This window comes from Pelobates fuscus, chromosome 2 (assembly GCF_036172605.1).
Source record: "Pelobates fuscus isolate aPelFus1 chromosome 2, aPelFus1.pri, whole genome shotgun sequence".
In the NCBI taxonomy this organism is placed as follows: domain Eukaryota; kingdom Metazoa; phylum Chordata; class Amphibia; order Anura; family Pelobatidae; genus Pelobates; species Pelobates fuscus.
Genome location: NC_086318.1, coordinates 69,490,442 through 69,518,316, shown reverse-complemented (window position 1 = coordinate 69,518,316; position 27,875 = coordinate 69,490,442). Strand labels below are relative to the sequence as shown.

The window sequence follows — 27,875 nt, the reverse complement described above, 5'->3', positions numbered from 1 at the left end:
TTTATAGATTATATTTCGTTGTCTCTATTACACAGGGCAGAAGTTAAGAACACAACATGTATTAGTTGACAAAAGTGTATTAAAGGGACACTGTAGTCACCAGAACAACTACAGCTTAATGTAGTTTTTCTGGTGAGTATAAAAGCTCCCTTTAGGCCAGTGGTGTATCCTGGTTTTGTGCTGCCCTAGGCAGGACAAAACTCAGGCGCCCCCCCTATCCCCACCCAACCCTTCCATGTGCCACCCCCACCCAACCCTTCCGCCCTGCCCCGCATTCTAAACACACACACACACATGCACTGACAGAAACACATACTCACTAACAGACACCCATTCACTAACAGACACCCATTCACTAACAGACACCCATTCACTAACAGACACCCATTCACTAACAGACAGGCACACACTGACAGACAGGCACACACTGACAGACAGACACACACACTTACAGACAGACACTAAGAGAACGACACTAACAGACAGACAGACACTAACAGACAGACACTAACAGACAGACACTAACACTAAGAGACAGACACTAAGAGACAGACACTAAGAGACAGACACTAAGAGACGCACACTAAGAGACGCACACTAAGAGACGCACACTAAGAGACGCACACTAAGAGACGCACACTAAGAGACGCACACTAAGAGACAGACTAACAGACAGACACACGCTAAGAGACAGACACTAAGAGGCAGACGCACACTAACAGACGCACACTAAGAGACAGACACTAAGAGACAGACTAACAGACAAACACACACTAAGAGGCAGACACTAAGAGGCAGACGCACACTAACAGAGGCACACTAAGAGACGCACACTAAGAGACGCACACTAAGAGACGCACACTAAGAGACAGACACTAAGAGACAGACTAACAGACAGACACACACACTAAGAGACACACACTAGCAGACAAACACACTCACTCACATTAACACTCACTTTTTTATTTTATTTATTTAACAACCCCCCCAGCCTCCTTACCTTTAGGAATGCTGGGGGGGGGGGGGTTCTCCCTCTTCCTGGGGCTGTCGGTCGGGCTGCTGGGCTGGCTGTTAGGCGCGGGCGGCACTGGCGAGGGAGCACTTTCCCCTGAGCTCTCTGCTCAGCTCCCTCGCACGCCGCCCGCAGAGTGAGACTGGGAGGGCGGAGCCAGAATATGATGTCATATTCCGGCTCCCAGCCTCACTCTGCGGGCGGCGCGCGAGGGAGCTGAGCAGAGAGCTCAGGGGAAAGTGCTCCCTCGCCAGTGCCGCCCGCGCCTAACAGCCAGCCCATTCAGCATGTCTGTTAGCCGCAAGGCTAACAAGGCATTTGCCCTGGGCGTTTGGGGCGGCTTTTTTTGCCGCCCCCTGGAAAATGCCGCCCAAGGCAAATGCCTTGTTTGCCTCGTGGCTAATACGCCCCTGCTTTAGGCATGTTCATGTAACCACTGCCTTTTCAGAAAAAAGGCAGTGTTTACATTGCCCCTAGGGACACCTCCAAGTGGCCACTCCTTAGATGGCCACTGGAGGGGCTTCCTGGCTCAGGGCTGCACATCACACACAATGGGTGGGAACAGAAATTTTTTTTCCCCCAGTCAGTGAAGATTTACCAAGGAAAATTTTATTTATGTTACTGCAACTTACATGTGAGTATCTAAGGTACTATGAGTGTCTGCTGTATAGCAAACCTTGCACATATCCACATGAGGTTTGATCAGCGTTGTCTCCCATCGATTTCTATTATTTTGTCTTCGTACTGAAGTCTTGGAGACTGTCCACCACGTTAAATTGATGGCACCTCTTTAGCACAAAAAAAAAAAAGGTGTCACCCCATTGTGTATGCAACATTTTCTTTTAGCCTTTATCCATTTACTTGGCCTCTTTAATTTCGCCCTCTCCATTAGTTTTTACATCCCGCATCCACCGGTCTCGCCTTTCTCTCCCAAATCTGCATTTTTCATTAGTTTCCTTAACCTGTCTTTTCTTTATGTAAAGTGTGTTGAGTGTTACATACTGTATGTGTAACTGCTTGTGTGTGATGGGAATTGTATGTGTGTGCAAATTGCTATGTGTGCATTTGAGGTGGCTCTCTGCTTTCATCCCCTGTTTGTTTGTGTTTTCTAACATTCATCACCCCCTCCCTATTGTTAGCCCCTAGTGCTAACCTTCAATGATGAGAGGTGGTCCCTGGCAGTCCATGAAGCGCAGATCGCGGTCAGTGCTCCCCCCAGTCCTGCACACTCAAAAAGTAATTCTGTGATGGTTCTCTGACTGAATGCAAGGGAGCACAGACAGTGATCCAGACTGCATGCCCAGGGTTGCCACCTGGCCGGTATTTTACCGGCACAGCCAGTATTTGATGCTCTGTGTGTGTGTACTGAGCAAACTGTGTGTGTGTGTGTGTGTGTGTGTGTGTGTGTGTGTGTGTAGGTGTGTGTGTACTCAGCAGTCTGCCTGTGTGTGAGTACTCAGTAATCTGTGTGTACTCAGCAATCTGTGTGTGTGTATTCAGCAGTATGTGTGTGTGTATTCAGCAGTGTGTGTGTGTGTAAAGCATTCTCTGTATGTATTCAAGAGTCTGTGTGTGTGTTCAGCAGTCTGTGTGTACTAAGCAGTCTTTGTGTATGCATTCAGCAGTACAGAAGCGGGCAACCAGAACTGGCCTGAAGACCCCTGGTCACCTAGAGGTCTTTTAATATCCCTTTGCTATATATTTTATTCTCTCCTCACGATAACCCTACTGAATTCTGGATTGCCATATTTTGTAAAGAAATTTTTAGCAAAGGGTTAATTAGCACGCCTTGCACTATGTTTTTCCATTAGCTTTGTTTAATTGCATTAATTCACAGAACCCATAATTATCATACCACACACACCAACATATTTTTCTTACTATGAAGATTAACCCAACCCTATGGTATCGGCTGATGAACTGATTAAACTTTGATATGTTGTGAATGTTTACCATCTGTGAAGCACTGGATTTTGTTTAGCATTGTGATCCTCACAGAGAGAATTGAGATTCCACGTGTTTTCATACTATCCTGAATAGAATCCAGTTTGACAGCCACTAGAGCAGGGTTCCCAACCCAGTCCCCAAGTACCCCCTACCAGTCCAAGTTTTAGGAAACACCCTGTTGGGTCTAAAGTGTGTGTTTTTTTTTTCCCCCCAAAACACATTAGGTACAATTGAGTAATCCTTAAATCCTAGACTGTTAGGGGGTACATGAGGACTGGGTTGGGAACCACTGCACTAGAGGCATGCTTAACCCCTTAAGGACCAAACTTCTGGAATAAAAGGGAATCATGACATGTCACACATCTTATGTGTGATTAAGCGGTTAAAGGACCACTGTAGGCACCCAGACCACTTCAGCTTAATGTAGTGGTCTGGGTGCCTGGTCCATCTAGGTTAACCCTGCCTGCTGTAAACATAGCAGTTTCAGAGAAACTGCTATGTTTACATATGGGTTAATCCAGCCTCTAGCGGCTGTCTCATTGATTTTCACAGTGAGAAGACGTCAGCGTCCATAGAAAAGCATTGAGAAATGCTTTCCTATGGACTGACTGAATGCGCTCGCGCAGCTCTTGCCGCGCATGTGCATTCAGCCGTCGGAAGGAGGAGGAGAGTCCCCAGCGCCGAGGTAGCCCGGCGCTGAGAAAGGTAAGAATTGAACCCCTTCCTCCCACTGCAGCCCGGCAGGAGGGGGGCCATGTGGGTGGGGGGGGGGGGACCTATTAACACAATAGTGCCAGGAAAACGAGTTTGTTTTCCTGGCACTATAGTGGTCCTTTAAAGGGACAATACAGGCACTGTGATCCTTGTCTGCAGGTAGCACGGTCCTCTAGGGTAAACAACAGGCACAGTCCTTTTAATTGCATATACTCCAGGCACTTTATTTGTAAATTCACACAGGAGACAGCAGTAAATGAAAACATAAATATAACACAAATCCCTATAAACAAAAACCTAGCTCGTCTGAGCACTAACTAACATTAAGTTCCCTATCTCTCAGGGGTTAAACTAGAACAAAATTATTGGTTTCACCAACCTAGTGTCTTTGTCAGCTCTCAGCACTCCAGTGCTACAAGCAAGCCTTGACTGCTTCCGTTTCTGCACTCCCAGTGCTCCAAGCCAGCCTTGACTGCTTCCCTTTCTGCACTCCCAGTGCTCCAAGCCAGCCTTGACTGCTTCCCTTTCTGCACTCCCAGTGCTCCAAGCCAGCCTTGACTGCTTCCCTTTCTGCACTCCAAGCCAGCCTTGACTGCTTCCCTTTCTGCACTCCCAGTGCTCCAAGCCAGCCTTGACAGCTTTCCTTTCTGCACTCCCAGTGCTCAGTCTCCTTGACTCTCTCACTGGAGAGAACAGCCTCTCTCCTACCTGCTTCCTGGGTGGAAGCCAGCAATCCCACCTGTACCTGCCTAGCAGGGAGTGGTTTATTCCCACTGCTACAGCTGATTATCTGCAGCTGAGCAGTGGGTTGGAGACAGTTCCAAAAAACTCTGACCTGGACCTTATTTCTCCCAGTTGTGTCTAAACTGAGGAGTGGAGCATTGGCCCACCCTTCTCTCCAAATGCTCCACCCCAGGGGCCCATAACTAAACATAGCTTTGTGTTGTGCAACACACAAACTACATATACTCCCCCTGGGGTTAAATGGCCTCTCTGCCTTCACTTTATCACAGCACCCAGACAATCATCTCATCTCATTGAAGTGGTCTAGGTGTTGTGCCCCTGTCCCCCTTAGTAGTGCAATGTAAAATGTATTCCTAACACTATAAAATCCTTTTAGCCCTTCAATATAAACATTTTTCTTTCTGCAAAAGGCAATGTTTTACCTTGAAGAATTTAACAGCCAGGAACACTGCACCTAGACCACCAGTGGTCTCCAACCCACTCCTCATGGACCACCAACAGTCCAGGATTTATATATTTCCCTGTTTTATTCCAATTGAGATACTGACTAACATGGGACTGTTCGTGGTCCATGAGGACTGGGTTGGAGACCACTGACCTAGAGCACTTCATCTCAATTACGTGTTCTTGTTGACTTTAGCAGTCCTTTTAAAGTACATTAATATCATTCAGCAACTTTGCGTATTTGCAGACACATTTAAATCAGGTTGATAATATTAACCCCAATGTTAAACCTGAAATTCACTTTGAAATCTCACTTCAGTAAATTACCCTGTAAGTCTTCTGACACTGTTTTAGGAGTATGGAAGTTAATTGATATTCAGAGCTGTGCTTCACTTGTATAAATATAGCTAAAGAGTAAGAATAAAAATGTTCTGTAACTTTAAAATATCCATAAAACATTTTAAATGTGTCAACCCTGCATGGGTCATATACGGAATCATCACGAAAACAGGAAATTGTTTCAAAATTCCATTTGTCATACTTTAGTTGCTACGATTTCCACATGGTCTGACAACTAAAAAGCTGGCTTAACTTGTTAACACTTCCCCTTCCCCCATTTACTTTGCCAAAACAGAAGCTTTGTAGCTTTGTGATCACGGGGTCTATTCATTAAACAGAGATGAGCACTGTTTTTTATCCAACAAGCAAAATGTAAACCAAGATTGTTAGAGACTTTGACGAAATCTTGTTGGTTTAACCTAGATTCAACCCTGTACTGGCTCCGTAACCCCTGTATTGGCTCCGTAACCTCTGTATTGGCTCCGTAACCTCTGTATTGGCTCCGTAAGGTTCTGGTGAGGTCCAGCAGTGCAGAGCATTAACGCAAAATTTAATTAAAGAGCTCATTAAAGAGCTGCTCGGCTCCCTCCCACTTTGAAGAGATCCAATAAGTGTTTTCTAGTACTAATAATTAAAAAGGGTTGTCTATTGTAAATCAAGTTTTTATTGATAGAAAAATAGGTTAGAGGTGGGCACGCAGGCCCTCAGGGAACATTTGGTGCAACACGTAGTAGGTTAACATTTTTACAGGTAACATAGGTGTATACAAGTGAAAACAGGGTTCGATTTTATAGCGTTGCCGAGTATCAATAATTTTACGAGATCTGTTCCTGAGTCATAGTCAAAGCACAAAGGGTCTGGGCGTCAACATGTTTTGAGGCCTGGAGCATACCGATTTTTTAGGGTGGGATGGGTGTACTAACGGCCATAGGTATTAAACAGGTGGTGTTCATTGGTCACGTTGGGTTCCCAGACCGTCGTCTGTGAGGGTATGTCGTGCGGGGTAGTTCTGAAAGAGGGGAATGATCTACCTAGAGATCATGTGGGGGGGGGGGGCTTGATGGGGTATTGTTAGGTGTTGGTATTAGGATAGTGGAATTAGCGGGGGGGGGAGGGGGGGGTGTGTGTGATCCGTGTGGGTCGAGTTTGTGTGATCAGTCTCCTCCTATCTTGCCACTTTCTATCATGTATTGGTTTCGCACTTTGGGCGTTTGCGGTTCTCCTCCGAGGATGGGCATAGGTGGAGAGATGTAGGGGTGCTGCCACTCGATCTAGTTCTGTGATGGTTATATGGCCAGGGAGGGTGGTCTGTGTCCAAGTGGAAGCACTGACTGTTCCTGTGGTTGTGTTATGGCATGACGGGGGTGAAGAGTGGGTAGGTATGCCTGGTAGTGCGTGGTGCGATGTGATCTTGGACCGTGCTTGTCCGTGGCGTTTCGGGGAGAGGTGGTGTGGAAGTCTAGTGTGTGTATGTTGCGGAACCTCAGGGCGGCTGCACATGTCCCAAGGCCTTGTCGCAAAGTTGTTCCTTCGGTATGTATGCTCCCCAGTGGTGTCCGTGCGAGGCGCCCCCCGTTGTGTTCCCTGCGAGGGTGTGGGTTATATCTCTAGGGGTCTTCCTGTAGTCGCGTTCAAATGTGGTCTGGGAAGGTCACTGTAAGGGGTATAGGTTCAAGTGCTCGTCCAGTCGGTAGGGGCATTTCTGTCTCTCGGTCGTTTGTGTCATGTATGTGTTATATTAGCGTCACAGTCTGCTTGAGTGGGTGTGATATAGTGGTCTCGGGTTGTGTTGTGTGTATCGTAGGTGTCGTGGACGTGTAACTGTCCCACGGCCCGTCTGCGTCCCGAGCACCACTCATGGTCTTGCCCGGTAGGTGTACCATGGCGACCAGGCTTCAGCAAATTGTGTCTCCCTGCCCGTCAGTTCCGCTTTTAGGGCTTCGGCAGATCTGATATCCTCGACCCTGTGGATCCATTCTTCCCTTGTGGGGATGTTTGTCTTCTTCCAGTATACCGGTATGAGTGATTTGGCTGCGTTGAGTAGGTGGCGTAAGATAGATTTTTTGTAGGCAGATACTGGTTGGGAGGAGATGTGTAATAAGGCTAATTCTTCCGACCATTCAAGGTCATCACCCAGGATTAATTGAATGTCGGTTTTAGTTCGGTTCCAGTAGGGAGCGATCTGTTCACAGTCCCACCATAGGTGTTGCATGGTGCCCCTGTCCTCCTGGCATCTCCAGCACGTTGGTGGTGTGGTGGGAAATATTCTGTGGAGTAACACTGGTGTGCGATACCACATGGAGAGTAATTTATAATTAACCTCTTGGTAGTGGGAACTAGAGGAGCTTTTATGTTGCCATATCAAGGCCTTGTCCCATTGCGTTGATGTAAAGGTCTTATTCATGGCCTGTTCCCAGTGTCGTTTAAAGGTGTTATTTTCCAGTTCGGGGCTAGTTAGTAGATGTTGGTAGAGTTTTGAGATAGCATGTTCCAATGGGGTGCCCTGAGAGCACAACTTCTCGTACCAGGTTAAGTCTCTGTGGAGCCTATCTTTGTGTGGGATTGCGTCATAGTAGTGCTTTAGCTGCATGTATCTGAAGACTGCCATATGTGAGCGCGGTCGTGTGTCCAGTAGAGAGTCCAAGGATCTCAGACTGCCGTTCCTAGTGGCTTTGTATATTGGGATGTAGTCTGTTTCGCCCATGAAAGACCAGGCAGCTGGCGGCAATCCGCCCCCTATGTCGGGATTATGGGCGATGGGTAACAGGGGGCTGGGGGTAGGGGAAATTTGCGTCACCTCCCTGAGGGTTTCCCATGTGAGGAGGGTTTGTGTGATCGGGTCGCTATCTACGTTCCTGTTGGTCCTCGTTGCTTGCTTCCTCCAGATTGCCGCTTTCAGGTCGATGTCCCTGCCTTCTCGATCCAGGAGCACCCATTGTTTGGCCGTCTCATTGTCATGCCACTCCAGGATCCTCTGTAACGTAGCTGCTTGGTGATATTTTCTGAAGTCGGGGAGTGCTAAGCCCCCCCTGTGTCTAGGCCTGCAGAGGATGTCGTGGCGTATCCTGGACCTCTCCCCCCTCCATACATATTTGATGACCGCAGATTTTAGGGACGAAAAGAATTTGGCTGGTAGGGCTATCGGTATAGTCTGGAACAGGTATAGGATCCTTGGCAGGATATTCATTTTAAGGACCGCTATCCTGCCGTGCCACGAGATGTATGGGTGGGACCATTTCTGTAAGTCGTTTTCGATGCTCGACAGGAGTTTCGTAAAATTGCGCGGGTATATGTCCTGGTCGTCCGCGGTGACCCAGATGCCCAGGTATCGCATCTCCACTGTACACCACCGGAATGGGAATTGTGAACTGAGGGCCGAGTATTCCGCCTGGGGAGTGGTGACATTGAGCGTTTCACATTTCGCCAAATTGAGTTTGAACCCCGATATTCGGCCGAACCTGTCCATCTCCGAGAGTACACACGGCAGTGTGATTCGAGGCTGTGAGATAAAGAACAGAAGGTCATCCGCGTAGGCAGCCACCTTATGTTCCGTGCCCTGCCAGGTGTAGCCGTGGATGTCTGGACAGTCCCGGATCGCCTGCAGGAGTGGTTCTAATGCGAGTGCAAACAGGAGCGGCGACAGGGGGCAGCCCTGTCTGGTCCCATTTGCGATACCAAAGCTTGCCGTCAGCGCTCCATTGACCCTAACCGCCGCTCTCGGCTTACTGTATAAAGCCTTGATCCACGTCATAGTCCTCTGACCAAAGCCCAGATATTGCAGTGTATGGAACATGTAGTCCCAGTTGACCCGGTCAAATGCCTTCTCGGCGTCCGTAGATAGTAGAAGGAGCTGTTTCTGATGTTTCCGTGCATGGTGTTGAATGGAAAATAGTCGTAGCGTGCTGTCTCGTGCTTCCCGGCCCGGGATGAACCCCGTTTGGTCCACGTGGACCAGGCTCGGTAGTGTCTTTTGGAGTCTGGTCGCCAGTACTTTCGTCAGGAGTTTGGTGTCTACATTCAGTAGGGAAATCGGACGATAGCTGCCGCATTGTTCCGGATCTTTGTTGGGTTTAAGCAGGACTGTGATTGTCGCCGTCAGGGATTCCGTACCGAAGCTGCTTCCGTCTGCGACTCTGTTGATCGCCTTCATTAGCCAGGGCAAGAGTATCTCGGCGAAGTGTTTATAGTATCCCGTGGAGAATCCATCCGGGCCAGGGGCTCGTCCAGCTTTCGTGTTCTTCAGTGCTGCAGCCAAGTCTTCTGTAGTAATTGGTTCGTCTAGTGCGGTCACTGCTTCAGGGTTCAGTCGTTTTCGTACGTTGCTCTCCAAGTATGCTCTGGCGAGTGTCGAGGATTCTTGTCTGCGCGTCGGGCTCTCCGAGGTGCGGAGGTTATAGAGAGCATTGTAGTATTCCCGAAATTCATTAGCTATTTCTTCCGGGTACGGGGATGTGTTGCCGTTTGTTAGTCGTAGCTTCCTCACCTGGGTGCGGGGTGTGTCTCCTTTCAAAAGGTGTGCGAGGAGCTTTCCACCTTTATTCGCGTGGGCATAGAAGAATGATTTAGATCTCTGCAGTGATCGGTGGTATCTCTGTGTGAGTAGGGTCAGTAGATGTTGCCTGGCTTCCGTCAGTGCATCGTAGGTCGCGGACAGCTGGGAGTGTTTATGTTGCATCTCTAGGCGTGTGATGGATTTGTACGCTTCAGCCATCGCGTTGGTCAGGTCTTTCCGTTTTCGCGTAGCGATACTGATTAGAGTGCCTCGAATCACGCTCTTATGAGCTTCCCACACCGTTACCGGGGACATCTCGTCCGTCCCGTTTTCGGTGAAATAGGATCCCAAGGCCCGTGAGATTTCCCCTCTCACTCCGGCGTCTTGGAGTAGTGATTCGTTCAGTCGCCACGTCCAAGTTGCTGGCTTAAATAGTGGGGATTCCAGTTCCACCAGGACCGGGCCATGGTCTGACCATGAGGCCGGTTCTATGTTGGCCGATCGTAGACGAGAGAGTCCGTCTTGTTTGACGAACACGTAGTCTATTCGGGAATATCGGTTGTGTATCACCGAATAGTGTGTATAGTCTTTGACGGAGGGGTGGGTCGCTCTCCAGCAGTCTACTAACGTCAATTTGTCCAAAGATTTGCGGATGGTTCTGATGCGGGCCTGGGATAGGCAACTGTGGCCAGTAGAGGAGTCCATGAGAGGGTCTAGGGGAGCATTAAAATCTCCGCCCACTATCAGCGCCCCTTCTGAGAAATCGTGGAGCTTGTCCAGTGTCCCACGTAGGAATTGCGATTGTTTCGAGTTGGGTGCATATATGGTTGCGAGGGTGTATAGCCTGTCGGCTATTATGCCTTTCAGAAAGAGGTAGCGACCGTTTCTGTCGGCCATTCTATCCAACTCCTGAAAGCCCAGATTCGCAGCTAGGAGAATCGCTACCCCCGCTCGGCGAGCCTCTGGGTGGTTGTTACAATAGCTCACCGGGTAGTGGGGGCTCCTAAGTTTGGGGGCCGCGTTCTCCCTGAAGTGGGTTTCCTGCAACATTGCTATTGAAACGTGTTTTTGTCTCAGGGATCGTAAAAGGTGGGAGCGGCGTTCCGGTATATTAAGCCCTCTGCAGTTGATGGTCATGACGGACAGGGGTGCACTGCTGTATGCCATAGCGCTTTCGTGGCCCCTTGTCCGGTACGCGAATGGAGTGTTCGGGCGAGACGGGCAGTCGGGAAAGCAGTGGCAGTTAGTAATGTCAGGAGTGTGACTATGAGGCGTACCGTCTGGTGTGTCTAGTTTAGTCCTGAGTATAGTCAGGGGGACAGGGGTCTCTCGGGTCTCGGTGTGAGGTCGACTCTCGTGGGGGTGTCCCTGCTAGCTATCTTTGCTTGGCTAGGACGTGTGCAGTCGCCGCCAGGGGTAGTGTGGGTGGAAGTAAGTATGTGCGGGTGTGTATGGGGGGGGGGGGGTGTGAGGGAAGTGTGCAATGGGTTGTAGTGGAGAGGGGGGGGAAGATAAGGGAAAGATTAGGGTGGAATAAGTTAAAATAAGGGCGAGTCGGGTGTGCTCGCCCTCAGGGGAGCGTCCCCAGCGAGGGTGAATGTACCCCGCTATCTCCTAGAAGAGGAGAGTCACTGGCGCCGCAGCAGGAGTGGCCAAGCGTCCCTCCGATGGCCAGATCGGTAGGTGGGGGACCTGGTGCTCCTCTGGGGGTTTTTGCGCCGGTGGTAGTGTAGAGCAGTGGTTGGATTTCCGTCCAGGAGTTGTGTGATCTGGGTGTTATAGATAAGTCTGGTTCCAGTTTTATACGCTCCGTCCAGTACCCTGCCCTAGTGTGTAGTCGTGGGTAAGGTCACCGTAGAGGGGATCAAACAACGTCATAGCATTTCAAACATCGTGAGTATATGCAGTTATAATAGCAGCAATAACAATAACAACAGTAATAATAATAATAAAGACAACCGGTAGCCTCCCTTTCCCGCCCCATCCGTAGAAGCTATCTTACAGGTAGTTATTCCAGTTCCCCACCCCCTGGGTCAACCCCTGTGGTCTTCGTCCCTGCAACCCGCCCAGTGTTGTGCGCCAGTGGTGAGTGTATTCTATAGTCTATATGGGAGTTAAGGGTGTGGGTTAGCTGTGGTTGGCTAGCGTTTTGTCTTAGTCCCAAGATACATGTGAGGTTCGCTAGGGGTCATACATGAGGGGTTCCAGGTGTCCGTCCCGTGAGATCTACTGTACCCAGGTCACTCCCTGCTGCATCTATAGTATTAACCAGGTTGTCTGTGCCCCCCCGATTTTAAACCAGTGTTAGTTGCCCCGGTATCCAGTTCTGTACCCAGTCTGACATCCCCATTCAGAGAGTAGGAGGTGTAAAATAACAACATTAGATATGACGGGCAAATAAACATATAAAGGGATATATTAGCGAAACATGTATATGACAATATGGTAATTGTGGGTACTTAGCAATTACGGATAGTCTCTGGATCCAGCTGTTGAAAATGTCCCATAGATCTGTCAATGCAGCGGTGTTCAATGTTGTTTCCTGCGTAATAGCGTCCCATGTGTCAACAGTGGAGAGGAGGGCATCAGTGATGACATCTGGACAGGGACCAGGCAGTCCATGAACCCCTATTCCCCCTTCCCTTCCCACCCCAACATGGTTGAACCCTTGGGCCCTTGTAAACACTTTTGGATGAGGGTTTGGGTGTCCGGGGCCGTAGAGGGGAGTGAAAAACGAGGTCATCGGTGCAGCATGTGCGATGGGGTCAGAGCTGGGCAAGTCCGTAGGTCCGTGGAGATGGGGCGTCTAGTACCCATCCGGGGGCACCAGCAACGTTCTTGTGGCGGGTTTCGGGCAAGTCAGAATATTTGGCAACGGTAGTCCAGTGTCGAATTACAGTTCCGTGTAGACAGCAGAGAGATGTGCAGTCCTGGGTTAGTAGGCCGTAGGGCATCACGGGGTAGGGGCAGTTCCAGGGTGCGTGGGGTGGAAGTTTTCCGATGGGGTAACGTTATCGCTGGTTGTCATTAGTCTTGTCCCCCTCTTTCTTCCCAGTGGGGATCGGCCCCTGCGTCGACGTGACGCTCGTGGTGGTCTCGGGCCCGCCTCCAGCGGACCCAATACCCAGTCCGGTACAGTCACATGTGGTAGGCCGAGGTCCTCTAGGAATTTGGGGATCTCTTCCGGCCAGTGAATGGCTATCCACCCGTTTTGGTGTTTCGCCATAAGGGCGAATGGGAATCCCCATTTGTATGCGATGTTGCGTTCACTAAGGAGTGTGGTGATGGGTTTTAGTGCTCTTCTAGCCTCTAGGGTTATTGGGGACAGGTCATTGAATAAAGATACATGAGCCCCTTTGTAGTCCCATGTGCGTTGGGATCTGGCCGCTTTCATGATGGCATCCTTGACTGCAAATGAGTGTAAGCAGCAGATGATGTCCCTAGGGCTGTCGTCTAAGGAGCGGGGTCTGAGTGCTCTGTGTGCCCTGTCATACCTGATCTCCATGGTGTTAGTGTCGGGCAAAATCAGGCGGAACAGGGCCGTCAGCTCGGTCTCAACTTGTTCCTCGCCATCTGCTTCTGGTAGGCCGCGTATCCGTATATTGCAGCGGCGTCCGCGGTTATCTAGGTCCTCTGTCGTTCTCCGCAGTTGTAGGAGCATAGTGCCTTGACGGGCCACCGCTGTATCTGTGGCAGTCAGTCTGGCGTTAATGGCCTCGTGGGAGCGCTCCAGGCCTTGCACGCGGGTACCTTGCGCCGCTACTTCCGTTCTAATGCCGGCTATTTCAGCTCGCAGGGCGTCCTGGATGGTCGTGGTCTGTACCAGCAGGTCTGCTTTGGTGACCATGTTGGCTGCTAGGGCGCGAATTTCATCCATGACCCCGTCCAGAGTGGAGGTAGACGGTGCCCCTGACATGGAGGAGGTAGACGCCATTTTGGGGCCTCCGGTTTCCTTATGTGAGTCCGCTGGAGAGTGAACAAAATCGTCCATCGGGCCCACCGGTTGTTGTGCTTGGGTTCCCCTTGGGGTTCTCGGAGGGTCCCCCCTGCGATTCCTTCCCATTAGGAGCAGTTTTGGCGTATTAAAAGGGCTTTGTTGGGACCGGTGGAGCGGAGCTCGAGGCTTAAGCGTCCATCCTGGTCGGCATCCAAGCCACGCCCCCCAAAGGGTTGTCTATTGGGCTTCATTAATACTGGGTAGAGGCCAGTAATCGGTTGGGTGGAACATAATTAAATTATAGAGTCAGGAGATGCCAATCAAAATATGCCCAAGGTCAGTACATGCCCAGTTTCTTGGCCCATAAAAGGGTTTAACCTCTAAAGCTTTCAACTCCTCAATATATGGAGGGTAAGTAATCTTGGAGTCCCACCAAGTGGTAGGATTCCCCAGGACATTACCACGCAATAAACACAGACAGTGATTTTAACTAAACTGTAAACTAGGAGGAATTTAACAGGGAAATTCAAATTCACAACATACACAAACTGGTCCTTTATCTACAATTAATTGTTTAATTAATAATCATGTGACCTAGGGGTTTAGTACCTGTAAATTTTTCAATATCAGTTTCGTTTTTTCCCACATTTTGCAATTTTGGTATTTGGTTGATAATTAAATCGGAGAATTGGACACTCATCCCTTTTCCGTATATAAAGCAGCAGATGTATGCTGACGTATAAGTCTTTTTGCTTTTTTTTTTTCCACTTTTTCAGTAAAACAAACAAAATAAAATTCATTATTTTTAATCTCCCCTTCTAAATTGGTGAAATATTTTGAAAGTAGAATTAAATATATATTGCTTTTTCAACTATTACCAATCGCATGCAAACAATAACATGTTTCAAAGTCAGTACAATCCAGAATTACCTGTAGGCGTTGATAAACTAAATGTCAAGCAGGCCATCATCGCTGCCACTGTGAGTAAATGCCCTTGAAAAATGCTCATTGTCCAATCTGTCCAGAAATCTCCATGAACGCTATGTATCCACTTGGTACATGAAGTGGCACGGCCATAATTCTACTGTTGCCTGGGCTGTGAAAAGCCACATTCAGCATGCATGTCTCAACCAGACTACTACTTGGAAATCTGGTTCTTCACCTACAGACTGAGCTGCTCTCCCAAGAGGAGTGGCCAGTTCATCACTACACATAACTAAACAATGGCAAAACATTCGACTCATCGCACATGGAATCCAGAATGCAAGATTAGCATTTTGTTATGACAGATCAAGAATGCTAGTAGAACAAGTCTGAAAAGTGTCAAGTATTTAACTGTTTGGCAAGTTTTTCTATTTTACATTTTTCTGTATTTTGACGTTTAGCCAAGGTTCCAGGTTGATACCGCTTGAAGGGGTGCACCCACACCCATATTCAAGGCCCTCATTAACCCCTTAAGGACAGAGCTTCGGAAGCTTGTCTTTCACTTAATGACAACGGCATTTTTTGACAGAAAGGGCTTTAACCCCTTAACCCCTTAAGGACACATGACATGTGTGACATGTCATGATTCCCTTTTATTCCAGAAGTTTGGTCCTTAAGGGGTTAAAGGGACACTCCAGGCACCCAGACCACTTCTGCTCATTGGAGTGGTCTGGGTGCCAACTCCCACTGCCCTTAACCCTGCAAGTGTAATTATTGCAGTTTTTTTTAAACTGCAATAATTACCTTGCAGGGTTAAGTCCTCCCTTAGTGGCTGTCTATTAGACAGCCACTAGAGGGAACTTCCTGCTCTATAGCACAGGTTTTCTGTGCTAGAGCGTCGCTGGACGTCCTCACGCTGTGTGAGGACTTCCAGCGTCGCTCTGTTCCCCATAGGGAAGCATTGAAGCATTCATTTTCAATGCTTTCCTATGGGGTGCGCTAATGCGCATGCGCGTCATTGCCGCGCATGCGCATTAGGTCTCCTCGGCCAGCGGGCGAGATCAGTCTCGTCCACCGGCCGACGTAAGCAGAAGGAGGAGCGGCGGGGGAGGAGGAAGCAGCGACGTGGGACATGTCGCTGCCTCTGGTAAGTCACTGAAGGGGTTTTCACCCCTTCAGCAACTGGAGATTGGGGGGTGGGAGGGAGAGGGACCCTCCAGTGCCAGGAAAACAGATAGTTTTCCTGGCACTGGAGTTTCCCTTTAAGGACCAAACTTCTGGAATAAAAGGGAATCATGACATGTCACACATGTCATGTGTCCTTAAGGGGTTAATTTGATGTAACATATATATATATATATATATATATATATATATATATATATACATGCTTATTTATTATAAAAAAAAAATACAGAAAAATGCAAAGAAAATGAAAAATGTTGTGTTTTTTTTAGTTTTTGCAATAATATGTGTGCACAATTAGTGCAGGTTAAGGAAAGTAATTAAAAATAAATTAATTTAGTTGTTCTGATTTACAGAATATATAATGTGTCTGGGATTTTACGTTTTTTGTTTGGTAGTTACAGGTCACAAAGCACAAGGAGTAAAATAAACTTTTAATGTGGAGCGATTTTAGAATTTGGTATGTTTGTCTTGTAAGCTTAGTAGCCATAAAATAAAACAACATTGCCACACAAAATTATATATTTATATAAAGTAGATACCACAGGCTATTTACCTAAGGTTGTTTTGACACTTTCTACGTAGCCATTTCACCACCAATCTCTGCTAAATATTGGAGTAAAATTGTGTTTTTGGGGGGTTTTGGCACACAAACTTATAACAAAGAACTTCTCATGTGTATTTTGTAAAGTTGGTGTGTGCTATTCCTGTACAAAGTTTTATTTTGTGTTCAGTTACATCAGCTGAGTAAAGTGACACCCCCATTGTATGTCTTTGGCACTATTTCATGAAGCTACAGTGCCATATAGGAGACCTGTCCTTTTCAGTATTCACAGACGAATTTTGAGAAACGGATTTAATGAGCCTATGCTTCCATTTGGGGTATTATAGTAGTTTGACTGTTCAAAAAAAACCCCACAAAGGCCTACCATTTGTAAAAGTAGACACTCCAGGGTATCTCATGAGGTGCATATTGTGCCTTAACATGCCCCCATTTTTTTTACTAATATATGCCAAAGTATGTGGTAAAATAATAATTTGGGGCATTTTTTTACATACGGATTGCATTTTTGCTGGGCATTTTGTATATTTCATATGTGCCACTAAGTTCAAAACCCCCAAATTATGCTCAGCTAAGTCTTCTGAGTAAAAATACATCCCAAATGAATGTCTTTGGCACTATTTTGTGAAGCTACAGTGCCATATAGGAGACCAAGCCATATCAGTTTTTACATAACTTTGAATTTTTACGCTGGGCCTATGTGCAATTTCCAAGCATCTTCGCAGGTTTTAAATTCAAACTACACCACAAAGGCCTACCATTTCTTAAAGTAGACACCCCAGGGTATTTCAAAAGGCATATTTTGAACCTTAGCGTGAGATCATTTTTCCGCTAGCTTGTACCAAGTGTAGTGGTAATAAGCGTTTTTTCTGCCTTTTTGACACACAAAGTGAGTTTGCACAGTATATTTTGCAAACCTTATGTGTACTACCACTGTATAATACTTCATATGTTGCTCAGCTATGTCAGCTGAGTAAAAAAATACCCCCGTATGTACCTTTGCCAGGTATATGTGGACATCGGAGGGGCACATTTGGGACATAGCCATTCCAGTTTTTTTCAAACTATAAATTTTTACGCTTTGGCCATGTCCCGTTTTTGAGTATTTTACCAGGCTATATAATTCAAACTACCCCACAAAGGCATACCATTTATTAAAGAAGACATCCCAGGGTATTTCAAAAGGCATATTTTGTAAATATGAATTTTATTGAACGTTTTTTTTTTTTGTGCTTTCAATTGCAATATAACAACTATTTGGACTCGAAGGTCCCATATGACATATACATTTGTCAGGTTACATAACATGTGAGAATAATTACTGGTTAGCATGGCTACTCGCGGTTCTTTGTTAGTTTATGTCAAGCCATTGTTTATTGGACTCTCAGGTCCTATTTCTTGTATGCACTCATCTCGTAATCCGTCATGAAGGCGCATGACCGTTATGAACACACACCAATTATATACATGCCTTGAGTTCGTGTCGGGAACCGTTCGGCTCCATGTGTGGTGTTTGCGCCTGCGTCTGTGGGAGCTGCAGTGTGGGCTTAGACTCGCAGGTTTCCTAGCTTACTGCGCTGTGTGCTGTCGTGGTCTGAGTCGCTATGTGCTGGTCTAGGGTTATTAATAGTGGTCCGGTATGTACGAAGTCAGGCAGTCAGTGGACTCCTATAGGAGTGCGCCGATATTCCTGTCTTTCGTCTTGCGCATGTTGTGAGCTGTGGTTGCCTTTCCTGTGCGTGTGTTGTCTTGTTTCAGTGTTTGGCTGTTGCGGTTGTAAAACCTCAGGGTGATTCGATTGTGTTCATGAGTGTTTGTGTCTGTGTCGTGTGACCCTCTCTCTCCTTCTGCGTGGGGTGTCAGCTCCTGTATGGTCTTATTGCATCCCCGTGTGTGTTCCTCTGTCCCCTCCAGTGTGTAGGGGGTTGATGTCCTATTTTCTGGCGGTCCAATACCTCCCACAGATCCGCTAGGCGGGTACTCTGTGCCGTCGGCTCTCAGTACAGTCGTGAGCGCCCTGGGGTGGTACTGGGAGGTTAGTGGGAGCTACGGTAGGGGTTGGGTATGGGGAAGGACGGGAAGGTGGGGTTATCTGCCTTCCTCTTCAGTGCGCCCGTGTCCGCCCCCCCCCCCCCCCAACGACCGCCCCGTCTCCCGTCTCAGTGCTTCTCATCGTCTTCCTGCATTTATGTGCCGTGCAATATCCACGGCGTCCACCTTTCCACGTGTTTGTCTTGTTTCCCTTGGGATTCTGCTATCTTTGCCTCTGCTATCTTGATGTCTTCCACCCGTCTTGTCCATTCTTCTATCGTGGGTGGGTGTTCCTGTTTCCAATGTAGAGGGATCAGGGATTTGGCCGTGTTTAGCAGGTGCCTCAGTATCGACCTCCGGTATACGGGGATTGGTCTTTCTGTGTGATGCAGGAGAGCGGCTGCCATCGTCAAGTCTGTGGATTCATCTAGTATTCGTTTTATCTCCCGTTGTACGTTCTCCCAGTAAGGTTTTATTTTTGTACAATCCCACCAAATGTGTTTTAGGGTGCCGGGGTCCTCCCCGCATCTCCAGCAGGTGTTTGGCATTGTCGGGTTGTATCGGGCGATCTGGGATGGAGTGCGATACCAGTGTGACAGGAGCTTATAATTTATCTCCTGGTATTGGGTGCTGGAGGCGCTTTTGTGTTGTAGGGTTAATATTTTTCCCCATTGTTCGTCCGTGAAGGTCTCCTCCGACCAGTCCTCCCATTGTCTTTTGTATAGGTTGTTGGCAGTGCGGTGGGATGTCTGCAGGTTCTGGTACAGAGCGGACACCCGACCATCCGAATCAGGCGTTTGTGTGCATAACTCCTCGTACCATGTTAGTTCTCTGTGTATCTTGTTCCGTCGGGGCAGGTTGTGATAATAGTGCTGCAGTTGGAGGTGGTGGAATTGATGCATTAGTGTGGGCGTTTCTGTTCCCGCGATTTCCCTCAACGGTCGTACTCCTGTGTTGTTCAAGACTGCGTGGATCGGTATATATCCTTCCCGGTCTTCGGCCAGCCAGGCTGTTGGTGGGAGACTGTCCCCCAGGTTTGGGTTGTATGTGTTGGGTATCAGGGGGCTGGGCTTAGGGGAGATCTGCTGTTCTTTCCTCATTGCGGACCAGTGTGTCAGGGTGTGCGTGAGGGGTGAGTCGTCCCCGAGGAGCGTTCGGGCGTCTCTATCAGCGTTCCAGATCAAGTTATGCAGGTTTTTGTCTGCTGTGTCCCTCCACAGCTGGACCCATCGTTTGTGTGGTGTGTCGACATGGAGTTCTTTAAGTCTCTGTAGGACAGTTGCCTGATGGTATCTGTTGATGTCGGGCAGGGCTAGCCCGCCCCAGCTCCTCGGAAGTCACAGTTTGTCATAGCTAATTCTCGCCCTTTCCCCCTTCCAGACATATTGTATGAATGCTGTCTTGAGCGTCTTAAAGAATGCGTGGGGAATGGTTTGCGGTGTCGTGTGTAGGATATATAATATCCGTGGCAAGATATTCATCTTTAAGACCGCTATTCGGCCAATCCAAGATATGTGCGGGTAATACCATCGTCTGAGGTCCTCCGTGATGTGTGTTAGGAGCGGGGCGTGGTTTTGAGCGTAGATGTCTTTGGATGTGTGTGTTATCCAGAGTCCTAGGTATCTCATTCTGTCCTTGCACCAGTGGAACGGGAACTGTCGCCTTAGCCGTTCGCAGTCTCTTTCCGGAACCGTGACGTTGAAGATTTCACATTTGGCCAGGTTGAGTTTCAGTCCGGATAACCGACCATAGGTGTCGAATTCTTCCATAAGAGGTGGTAATGAGTCTAGTGGGTAGTCGAGGAAGAACATCATGTCATCCGCGTATGCGGCTACTTTATGTTCCTGTGTGTTATGTCTTAGTCCCGTGTCTTAATCCTCTCATTTCATCGGATGTTTTCCAGTAGGGGTTCCAGCGTGAGGGCGAATATCAGGGGCGAGAGCGGGCATCCCTGCCTCGTGCCGTTTTTGATGTCGAGTCCGTCTGTAAGTGATCCATTCACCCTGACTCTGGCGGTCGGACTGCTGTAGAGCGCGGCGATCCAGGTGAGCATGCCCATGCCCATACTTGTGGCGCATAGCGTTTCAAACATAAAGACCCAGTCCACCCGGTCGAAGGCTTTCTCCGCATCTGTGGAGAGGAGCAGCAGTTGCGATGTCTTGCGTCTGGCCAGATGTTGGATGGCAAACAGTCTCAGAGTGCAGTCTCTTGCCTCTCTCCCTGGTATGAAGCCTGTCTGGTCTGGGTGTACTAATCGCGACATCTGGGTTTGCAGTCTCAATGCCAAGATCTTGGAGAAAAGTTTGATGTCCGCGTTAAGGAGCGATATGGGACGATAGGTGCCTACATGTTCGGTGTTTTTTCCGGGTTTGGGAATCACTGTGATGATAGCTGCCAGTGCCTCCCTGTGAAAGGTGTGTCCTTCTCTTATGCTATTGAGTGCCTTGGTCAGGTACGGTAGTAGTATATGTCCAAATTTCTTGAGGTATTCCACCGGGAAGCCGTTCGGTCCCGGGGCTTTGCCCGATTTTGCTGTTTTTAGTGCTCTTCGTACCTCTTCTTCGGTAATAGGTGCGTCCAATTCCTCTGCGTCGGCCGGTGCAATGGTAGGTAGTTGTAGGTTGGTCAGGTATTCAGATGCGGCTGCCCGCCTCCTGTTCGGGGAGTGCCCGTCTTTCCCATCATGCACGTTGTATAGCGTCTTGTAGAATCTCTCAAATTCATCTGCGATTTCCGTCGGGAACTGTGTTGTGCCGTTCGGATGGTGTGGACCTGCGCCCTACGTTGTGTGTCTCTCAGCATCCGTGCAAGAAGTCTGCCTCCTTTATTTGCGTGCCTGTAGAAGAATGCTCGTGAGCGTTGTATTGTTCTGGCATGTCTGTGTTCAAGAAGGTCAGCCAGTTGTCGTCTGGTGGATAGTAGTTCTCTGTAGGTGTGTTCCTGTTGGTCGCGTTTGTGCGTAGATTCTAGTTCGCTAATTTTCTGTGAGAGGGCTACGATCTGGTGGCTAGCTTCCTTCTTTCTTCGGGTGGCAATTCTTATGAGGTGACCCCTGATGACGCTTTTATGAGCTTCCCACACCGTCATGTCCGATACTCCGTCTGTGGCATTCTCAGCGAAGTATTGCGTGAGGTGTTCAGCCACCTGCGTTTGTATTGCCGGATCTATCAGCAGGGAGTCGTTTAGCCTCCACGTGGTTCTTGCCGGTCGGAACAGTGGTGATCTCATGTGTACCTGTACCGCGCTGTGATCCGACCAAGGCATGGTAAGGATATCCGCCCTCTGCAGGTGCGTGAGCCCTTCTTGTTGCACAAATACGTAGTCAATTCTGGTGTATCTGTGATGTAGTGCGGAGTAATAGGTGTAGTCCCTGTCTTCCGGACTCAGCGCTCTCCAGGTGTCTACCAGTCTCATGTCTCGAAGAGCTTTGAGTATTATTTTAAGTGCTGTGTCTGGGACGCTGCTACTTCCTGTGGAGGTGTCTCTTCGTGGGTCCAAGGGTACGTTGAGGTCTCCACCAAATAGTAGGGTCCCCTCCGTGAATCGGGAGAGACGCGTCAGTGTTGAGGAAGCTGGCCTGTCCACTGTTTGGGGCATAAACCGTAGCGAATGTGTACATTTTACTTGCTATCTCTCCTTTAATGAAGAGGAACCGTCCACCCAAGTCTACCATCTTGTCCGTGAGAGTGAATTGTAAGTGGGATGCCACTAATATCGCCGTCCCCGCCTTTCGTGAGGTCGGATGGTTGCTATAAAAGTTTGTTTGGTAGCAGTTGTCCCTTAGCAGCTTGTTGGTTTCCGGTCTGAGGTGTGTTTCCTGTAGTAGGGCAACTGCTACGTGTTGTTGCTTGAGGTTGCGTAGAAGGTGCGACCGTTTCTCCGGGGTGTTGAGTCCCCTGCAGTTTTGTGTTCGAATCACTAAGGGTGCTGGTGTGTACGCCATGTTGTCAGGGCCCCGGGCTTCCACCCAGTCGGCGGGGTGGGTTCTACCTCCCCGAGGGTTACTGTTTCCTCGTCGGGCGGGCGGGCACGGGCGCTACTCCGAGTGTGGCTGTTTTGGGCGGAGAGGAAGGGGGTACTGGCCAAGCAGGGGAAAGGGAGCTAGAAGTTCAGGAGCTGTGTATGGGTGTGTATGTGAGTGCTGAGACTATGTTAGGGTTGTAAGGTGTGTCAGCAGCCGTGTATGTTGTTAATCCACTGACTGTTCTAAATTACGTGTTTCGGGAGGTCGATGTGTAGGGGGCAAGATGGTGCCCCTCGATAAGGTGGCTCCGTGTATCTGGGTGGATAGGCAGTGCCGTACCGCCAGTCAGTTTTCCCGGCTAGGCTGCGGCAGTGGTCCCCCAGTGGAAATTTTACATGGGTTGTGTGTCGGGTGGTGGCCTGTGCCGTTCAGGACGTATCTCTCCCGTTATATCACTTGTCGTGATGTGTGATGAACTATTTGTGTTCCGCCAGTCTGCGGTCCCGCTATATTGGTAGCTTGTTAGATGCACTAATGTTTTCTTGTTATATTATCTGAAGTATAACCTGATGGGTGGAGTCGTCGTCTGGTACGTCCAGTGTGTGTGGGGGTCTGTCTCTTCTGTTAGAGGATATCGTTAGTGAGGTGTCGTCTCCCTCCGTGTCAGTTTGTCGTCACATGTGGAGCGTGTGCTTAAGTGTGTTACCTATGAAAGGCATGGGATTCGTAACACATGGGAAGTGGCGCTTATATGTGTGGGGGTTTCCTTCGATGCTGGCTGAGCTGTCCTGGGTGACAGGAAAGCTCACCCATGGGCTACTGGCGTGTTAGGCGCGGGGTGACAGCTATTGCTTACGGGTATTCGGTCAAGCTTTATAGGTGTGTCTGTGCCGGAGTTGGGTGGCAGCTCAGTGCGCATACACTGTAAGAATTTGCATTAGTTTGTGTACACATTTCAGCATATGGTGCAAGTAGTAAGCATGACATTCATATACATTCCATGTTACATTCTCCCTCCCTCCCTTCCTCCCCCACCCTCCTTCTTCCCTCCCTTCCCCCCTAGTATTGGTACGTTAACCTTTCAATTTGTTGTAGTGTGTGGGTCCCCATTTCCCCGGTTTACTTTCTGCGTCCTATGTAATCTCGTCCCCCTCCCTACCCCTGCCCCCCCCTCCGCTACTCAGGCAAACAAGATTAGTTACTTTTTGTGGTTCCATGTCTGGTCCTCTTTCCCCTCTGCCTACCCCTACCCCTAGCTCCAAGTCTACTCCCCATTCTCTTTCAAACTTAATGTGCCCTCACCATCTGCCGGCCGCCTGTTCCAAGTGACAGGTATCTTTCCCTCATGTCCCCCTCTCCCCTATCTCCTCGCCTCTCCCGTAGCTGGCCTGAAGCTGGTTAGGTCCCCATCCTCCCCCCCACCCGCCTGCGTCTCTGGTCCCGGATCCCGTTATGCCCTTGCTCACGCTTTCTGTGCCTTCCGGCAGTGTGATAATGACACGTGAACCCGGCTCGGGGGTTATGTGGTCGATTCAGATTGCAATCAGTGCACGCATAGTGTCCACATGCATCAGTCCCATATTGCCCCCCTGACCCGTCCCCCCCAACCTGCTGGTGTTCCCTGGGGTTAGTCGGGGAGCGAAAGTTCAAGGTGCTAATCGTGGTTCAGTGTCCCAGTGTCTCTCTCCGCTGGGTGGAGGGTGGTGCTCGTGGCTTCGTGCGTCTAGGAGGTGTCAGAGCTTTTTCTGTGTGTTTGGGTCATATGTCATTGTCTCCGTCGTCGAGTGTCTATAGGTCCAAGTGTGTGTGGTACTTATCTGTGAGTCCTGTATCTTGGTCCGCGATCTGCTGCGGGAAAACGTACACCTCTGCTAATTTGAGTCAATAGATCAGACTCCTGTCCATCTCTGCGGTCTAGTCTGCTCCGGGACGTGCTGGTTGATGCACTGGCTGTGTGAGTCTGTGTGCCTGGAGTCCTTGCGGCGAATCTTCCCTGCGGCGTCTGTGTGCTCTGGGTGCCACTTGGCGGTTCACCTGCTCTGGTGGTCCCAGGACCCAGTCTGTCACTGCAGTGTGAGGTGGTCTGTAGGAAGACGGGTACCTCTTCCGGCCAACGTAGGGATTTCCAGTCATTGCCCTGTTTGGCTGTCAGGCAAAAGGGGAAGCCCCATTTATATGGTATATTCCGGCTCCTCAGTAGCTGTGTTACCGGTCTCAGGGCTCTTCTGGCTTCAAGCGTGAGGGGTGACAGGTCTTGAAAAAGTCACACGTCTGCTCCTCTAAATCTCCATGTTTGTTTGGTTCTAGCTTTGTTCATGATAATTTATTTTATCTTGTATTCATGTAGACAGCATATGACGTCTCTTGGTGGGTTTTCAGCAGTGCGGGGTCTCAGGGCCCTGTGTGCCCTGTCAAAGTCGAAGTGCTGTGGTGCGTCAGGGCCCAGGATTTCCCTGAATAGGTCTGTCAGCATAGCGCTGACATCTTCCTCCCCAGGGGCTTCAGGCACGTTGCGGATCCTTATGTTGGATCTGCGCCCCCTATTGTCCAGGTCTTCAGCCTGCCTTCTTATCTGGAGTAACATGGCTCCCTGTCTTGCAATGGCAGTGTTCGTGGCCTCCATTCTAGCTGCAGCCACTTGCTGTGTGTTTTCTAAGGCCTGTATGTGGCCATCTTGGGCTGTGAGGTCCCTCTGCAGCGTGGCCACCTCTGATCTAATGGCCTCATGCAGGTTGGCTGACAGGGCTTGGAGGTCTGATTTTGTGACCATGGCTGTGGTGAGTGCCCTAATATCTGCCCTGATGTCTGCTAGGGAGGGTTCTTGCGGTTCAGGTACCTGTGTTGTAGGATGGCCGTCGGCCATCTTGGAGCCCGGTACCGCGCGTGGTTGCCTGGCTGGTGTTCTCAGGTACCCGTCCAGTGTACCAGCGTGCTGTGCCTGTTGGGGTCCTGTGTCCGTCGGGTGTGTGTCTGATCGCTTATTTCGGCCCATCGGTAGGTTATTCTGGTGTGCAGTTGCAGTGTAAAATCTAAGCGGGACGGAGCTCCTCTGCTATGCGGCCATCTCCGTCAGCGTCCAAAAGGCATATTTTGAACCTTAGCGTGGGATCATTTTTCCGCTAGCTTGTAGCAGGTGTAGTGGTAATAAGCGTTTTTTCTGCCTTTTTGACACACAAAGTGAGTTTGCACAGTATATTTTGCAAACCTTATGTGTGCTACGACTGTATAATACCTTATATGTTGCTCAGCTATGTGGTCTGAGTACAGCAATAACCCCATATGTACCTTTGCCAGGTATATGTGGATGTTGAAGGGGCACATTTGAGACACAGCCATTCAGTTTTTTTCTAACTTTGAAGTTTTACGCTGTGTCCATGTTCCAATTTGGAGTAGTTTAGATGGTTGGTTATTGAAACTTCCTCACAAACACATACTATTTATTAAAGAATACACCCTGGGGTAATTCAAAAGGCATATTTTGAACCTTAGCGTGGGATCATTTTTTCTCTAGTTTGTTCTAGGTGTAGTGGTAATGAGCGTTTTTAAATGTATTTTTTAACTTTTTTTTAACTTTTTTTTACTTTTTAAAACATTTTTTTAAACTTTTGTTTTGCTTATTAATTTTTCTAAACTTTCCTAAACTTTCTTAAAACTTTTTTTACAGATTTAACATTTTTCTAAGCTTTTTTTTTACCGTTAACCCCTAACTAGCAGTAAGCAGCACAAACCGTAAATTCCCCATTTTCCCATAACTCCCACCCACCCCAGCTAGAAAAAAAATATTAGTTATACAATATTTTAATTAGTTAATTAAATAAATTGAACCCCTGAGGATTAAAAAATAAATAAAAGTTAATCGTGAGGGGTTAAAAAAAATTAGATCACAGTATAATACTGTGATCTGTGTTTTGATCACTGTAGGCAGTGATCGACTGGCAGGGAAGGGGTTAATTTTTATTTAGACTGGGTAAAGGGGGGTGTTTTTTTTTTTTTACTTAAACGTTATTAAAACTTTTTTTAACTTAATTTTTAACTTTTTAAAGCTTATTTTAAAACTTTTTTTAACGTTAACCCCTAGTTAGCCTAACACCAAATTCCCCACTAACTTCTACCCTCCCCAGCTAGCTAAATATATTATTTTAAAATACTTAAATTAATTAATAAAATAAATTTAACTACTGAGGGTTAAAAAAAAAAAAAAAGAATTAAAAAAATTAAAAAAAAAAAAATCAGATCATAGTAAAATGCAATCCCTGCCAATTGATCACTGTAGTCAAGGGAAGGGGTTAATTTTTTATTAACATGGTAAAGGGGGGTGGGATTTTAAATAAACTTTATATTATTTTTTTACACAGGGAAGCAGATCAGCACTGATCCGTCTCCCTGCACTTCACACTGAACCCGGAAGTGCAGGGAGGTGGAAGGTGAGTATACACAGCACATGTGCTCGCTCTGACATGCTGTCAGAGCGGGCACATGTGCTGGTACAGCCCGATCCGGTGCTCCCGGTCTGCCTCTAATACAGAGGCAGACCGGAGCACCATTAACCCCGCGATCGCTGCGATTGCAGCGATCTGGGGTTAATTTTACCACGTGACGGATCAATAGACTGTTCCCAAGCTTCCCCAAACTCTGGCCCTCCAGATGTTGCCAAAGCACAACTCCCATGATTCTCAGCCTATCTTTTTCATTGATAGAATCATGGGAGTTGTAGTTCAGCAACAACTGAAGGGCCGGAGTTTGGGGAAGCCTGAGAGACCTGGTCCCTACTGCCCACTAGTTGGCGGTTTGGGATTTCAGGTGGGCGGTGGTGGGTTCTGCAGAAAACGCCCGTAGGGCCTCACTGTTCATGAAATGATCTCCCTCACCGGCCTACTGGCACTTAGCTCCAGCAGAGGGAAGGAAGGGCTGATACAGTGCTGTGCTTGCAGGAGGACAGGAGAGTCATAAAAGGGGGCAGTAAGTGGGAAAAAAAGTGCAATAAACAGTGCAGGCTAATCACCCCGAAATAGGGATCACTCCCAATCCCAATAACAATGCAGAACAAAAGTATAGTTATACAACATATACCAGGAGAGTCAGGACAGGAGAGTCAGCCTGCAGCCAGAGGATTACTGTAAAGTAAACATGCCACCACGGGACAGCCAGGGCTTGCAGCATTATGTCCTCCCTCCCTGGTAAAAGGTAATTGGAAGGCAGGGGGGAGACATTAAGATAGATTTTCACATCTCACCCACCTACACACAGCAAAGACCCTATGCACCCCTCACACAAACTAACCTAAAACCCTCACACACACACACTGTCCCTTTACACACACACACACTACCCTACACTGCACCCATCATACTACACCCCTCACACACATACACACACTGCCCTTTCTCACACACAGACTGCCCCCTCACACACACTGCACCCCCCACACACAGCGCACCCCTCACACAAACTCCACCCCTCACATACTACACCCTTCCCTACACACACACACACCCACACACACACAATGCACATCAGACACACACTGCCCCCTCACACATACATACACTCACACACACGCAGCATCCTTTACACACACAC

At 48.4% G+C, this 27,875-nt stretch overlaps 1 protein-coding gene across 1 annotated transcript in view; it reads right to left on the bottom strand.

Annotated features, from left to right (window-relative positions):
- IL20RB (interleukin 20 receptor subunit beta) overlaps positions 1-14,800 on the bottom strand; it is a 37,910-nt gene extending 23,110 nt beyond the window's left edge. The window contains exon 1 of the mRNA XM_063440900.1: positions 14,560-14,800. Coding sequence (XP_063296970.1) covers positions 14,560-14,638 — 79 coding nt within the window. The 5' untranslated portion in view covers positions 14,639-14,800. The remainder of the gene's footprint in view (positions 1-14,559) is intronic.
- Between the last annotated feature and the right edge of the window lie 13,075 nt (positions 14,801-27,875).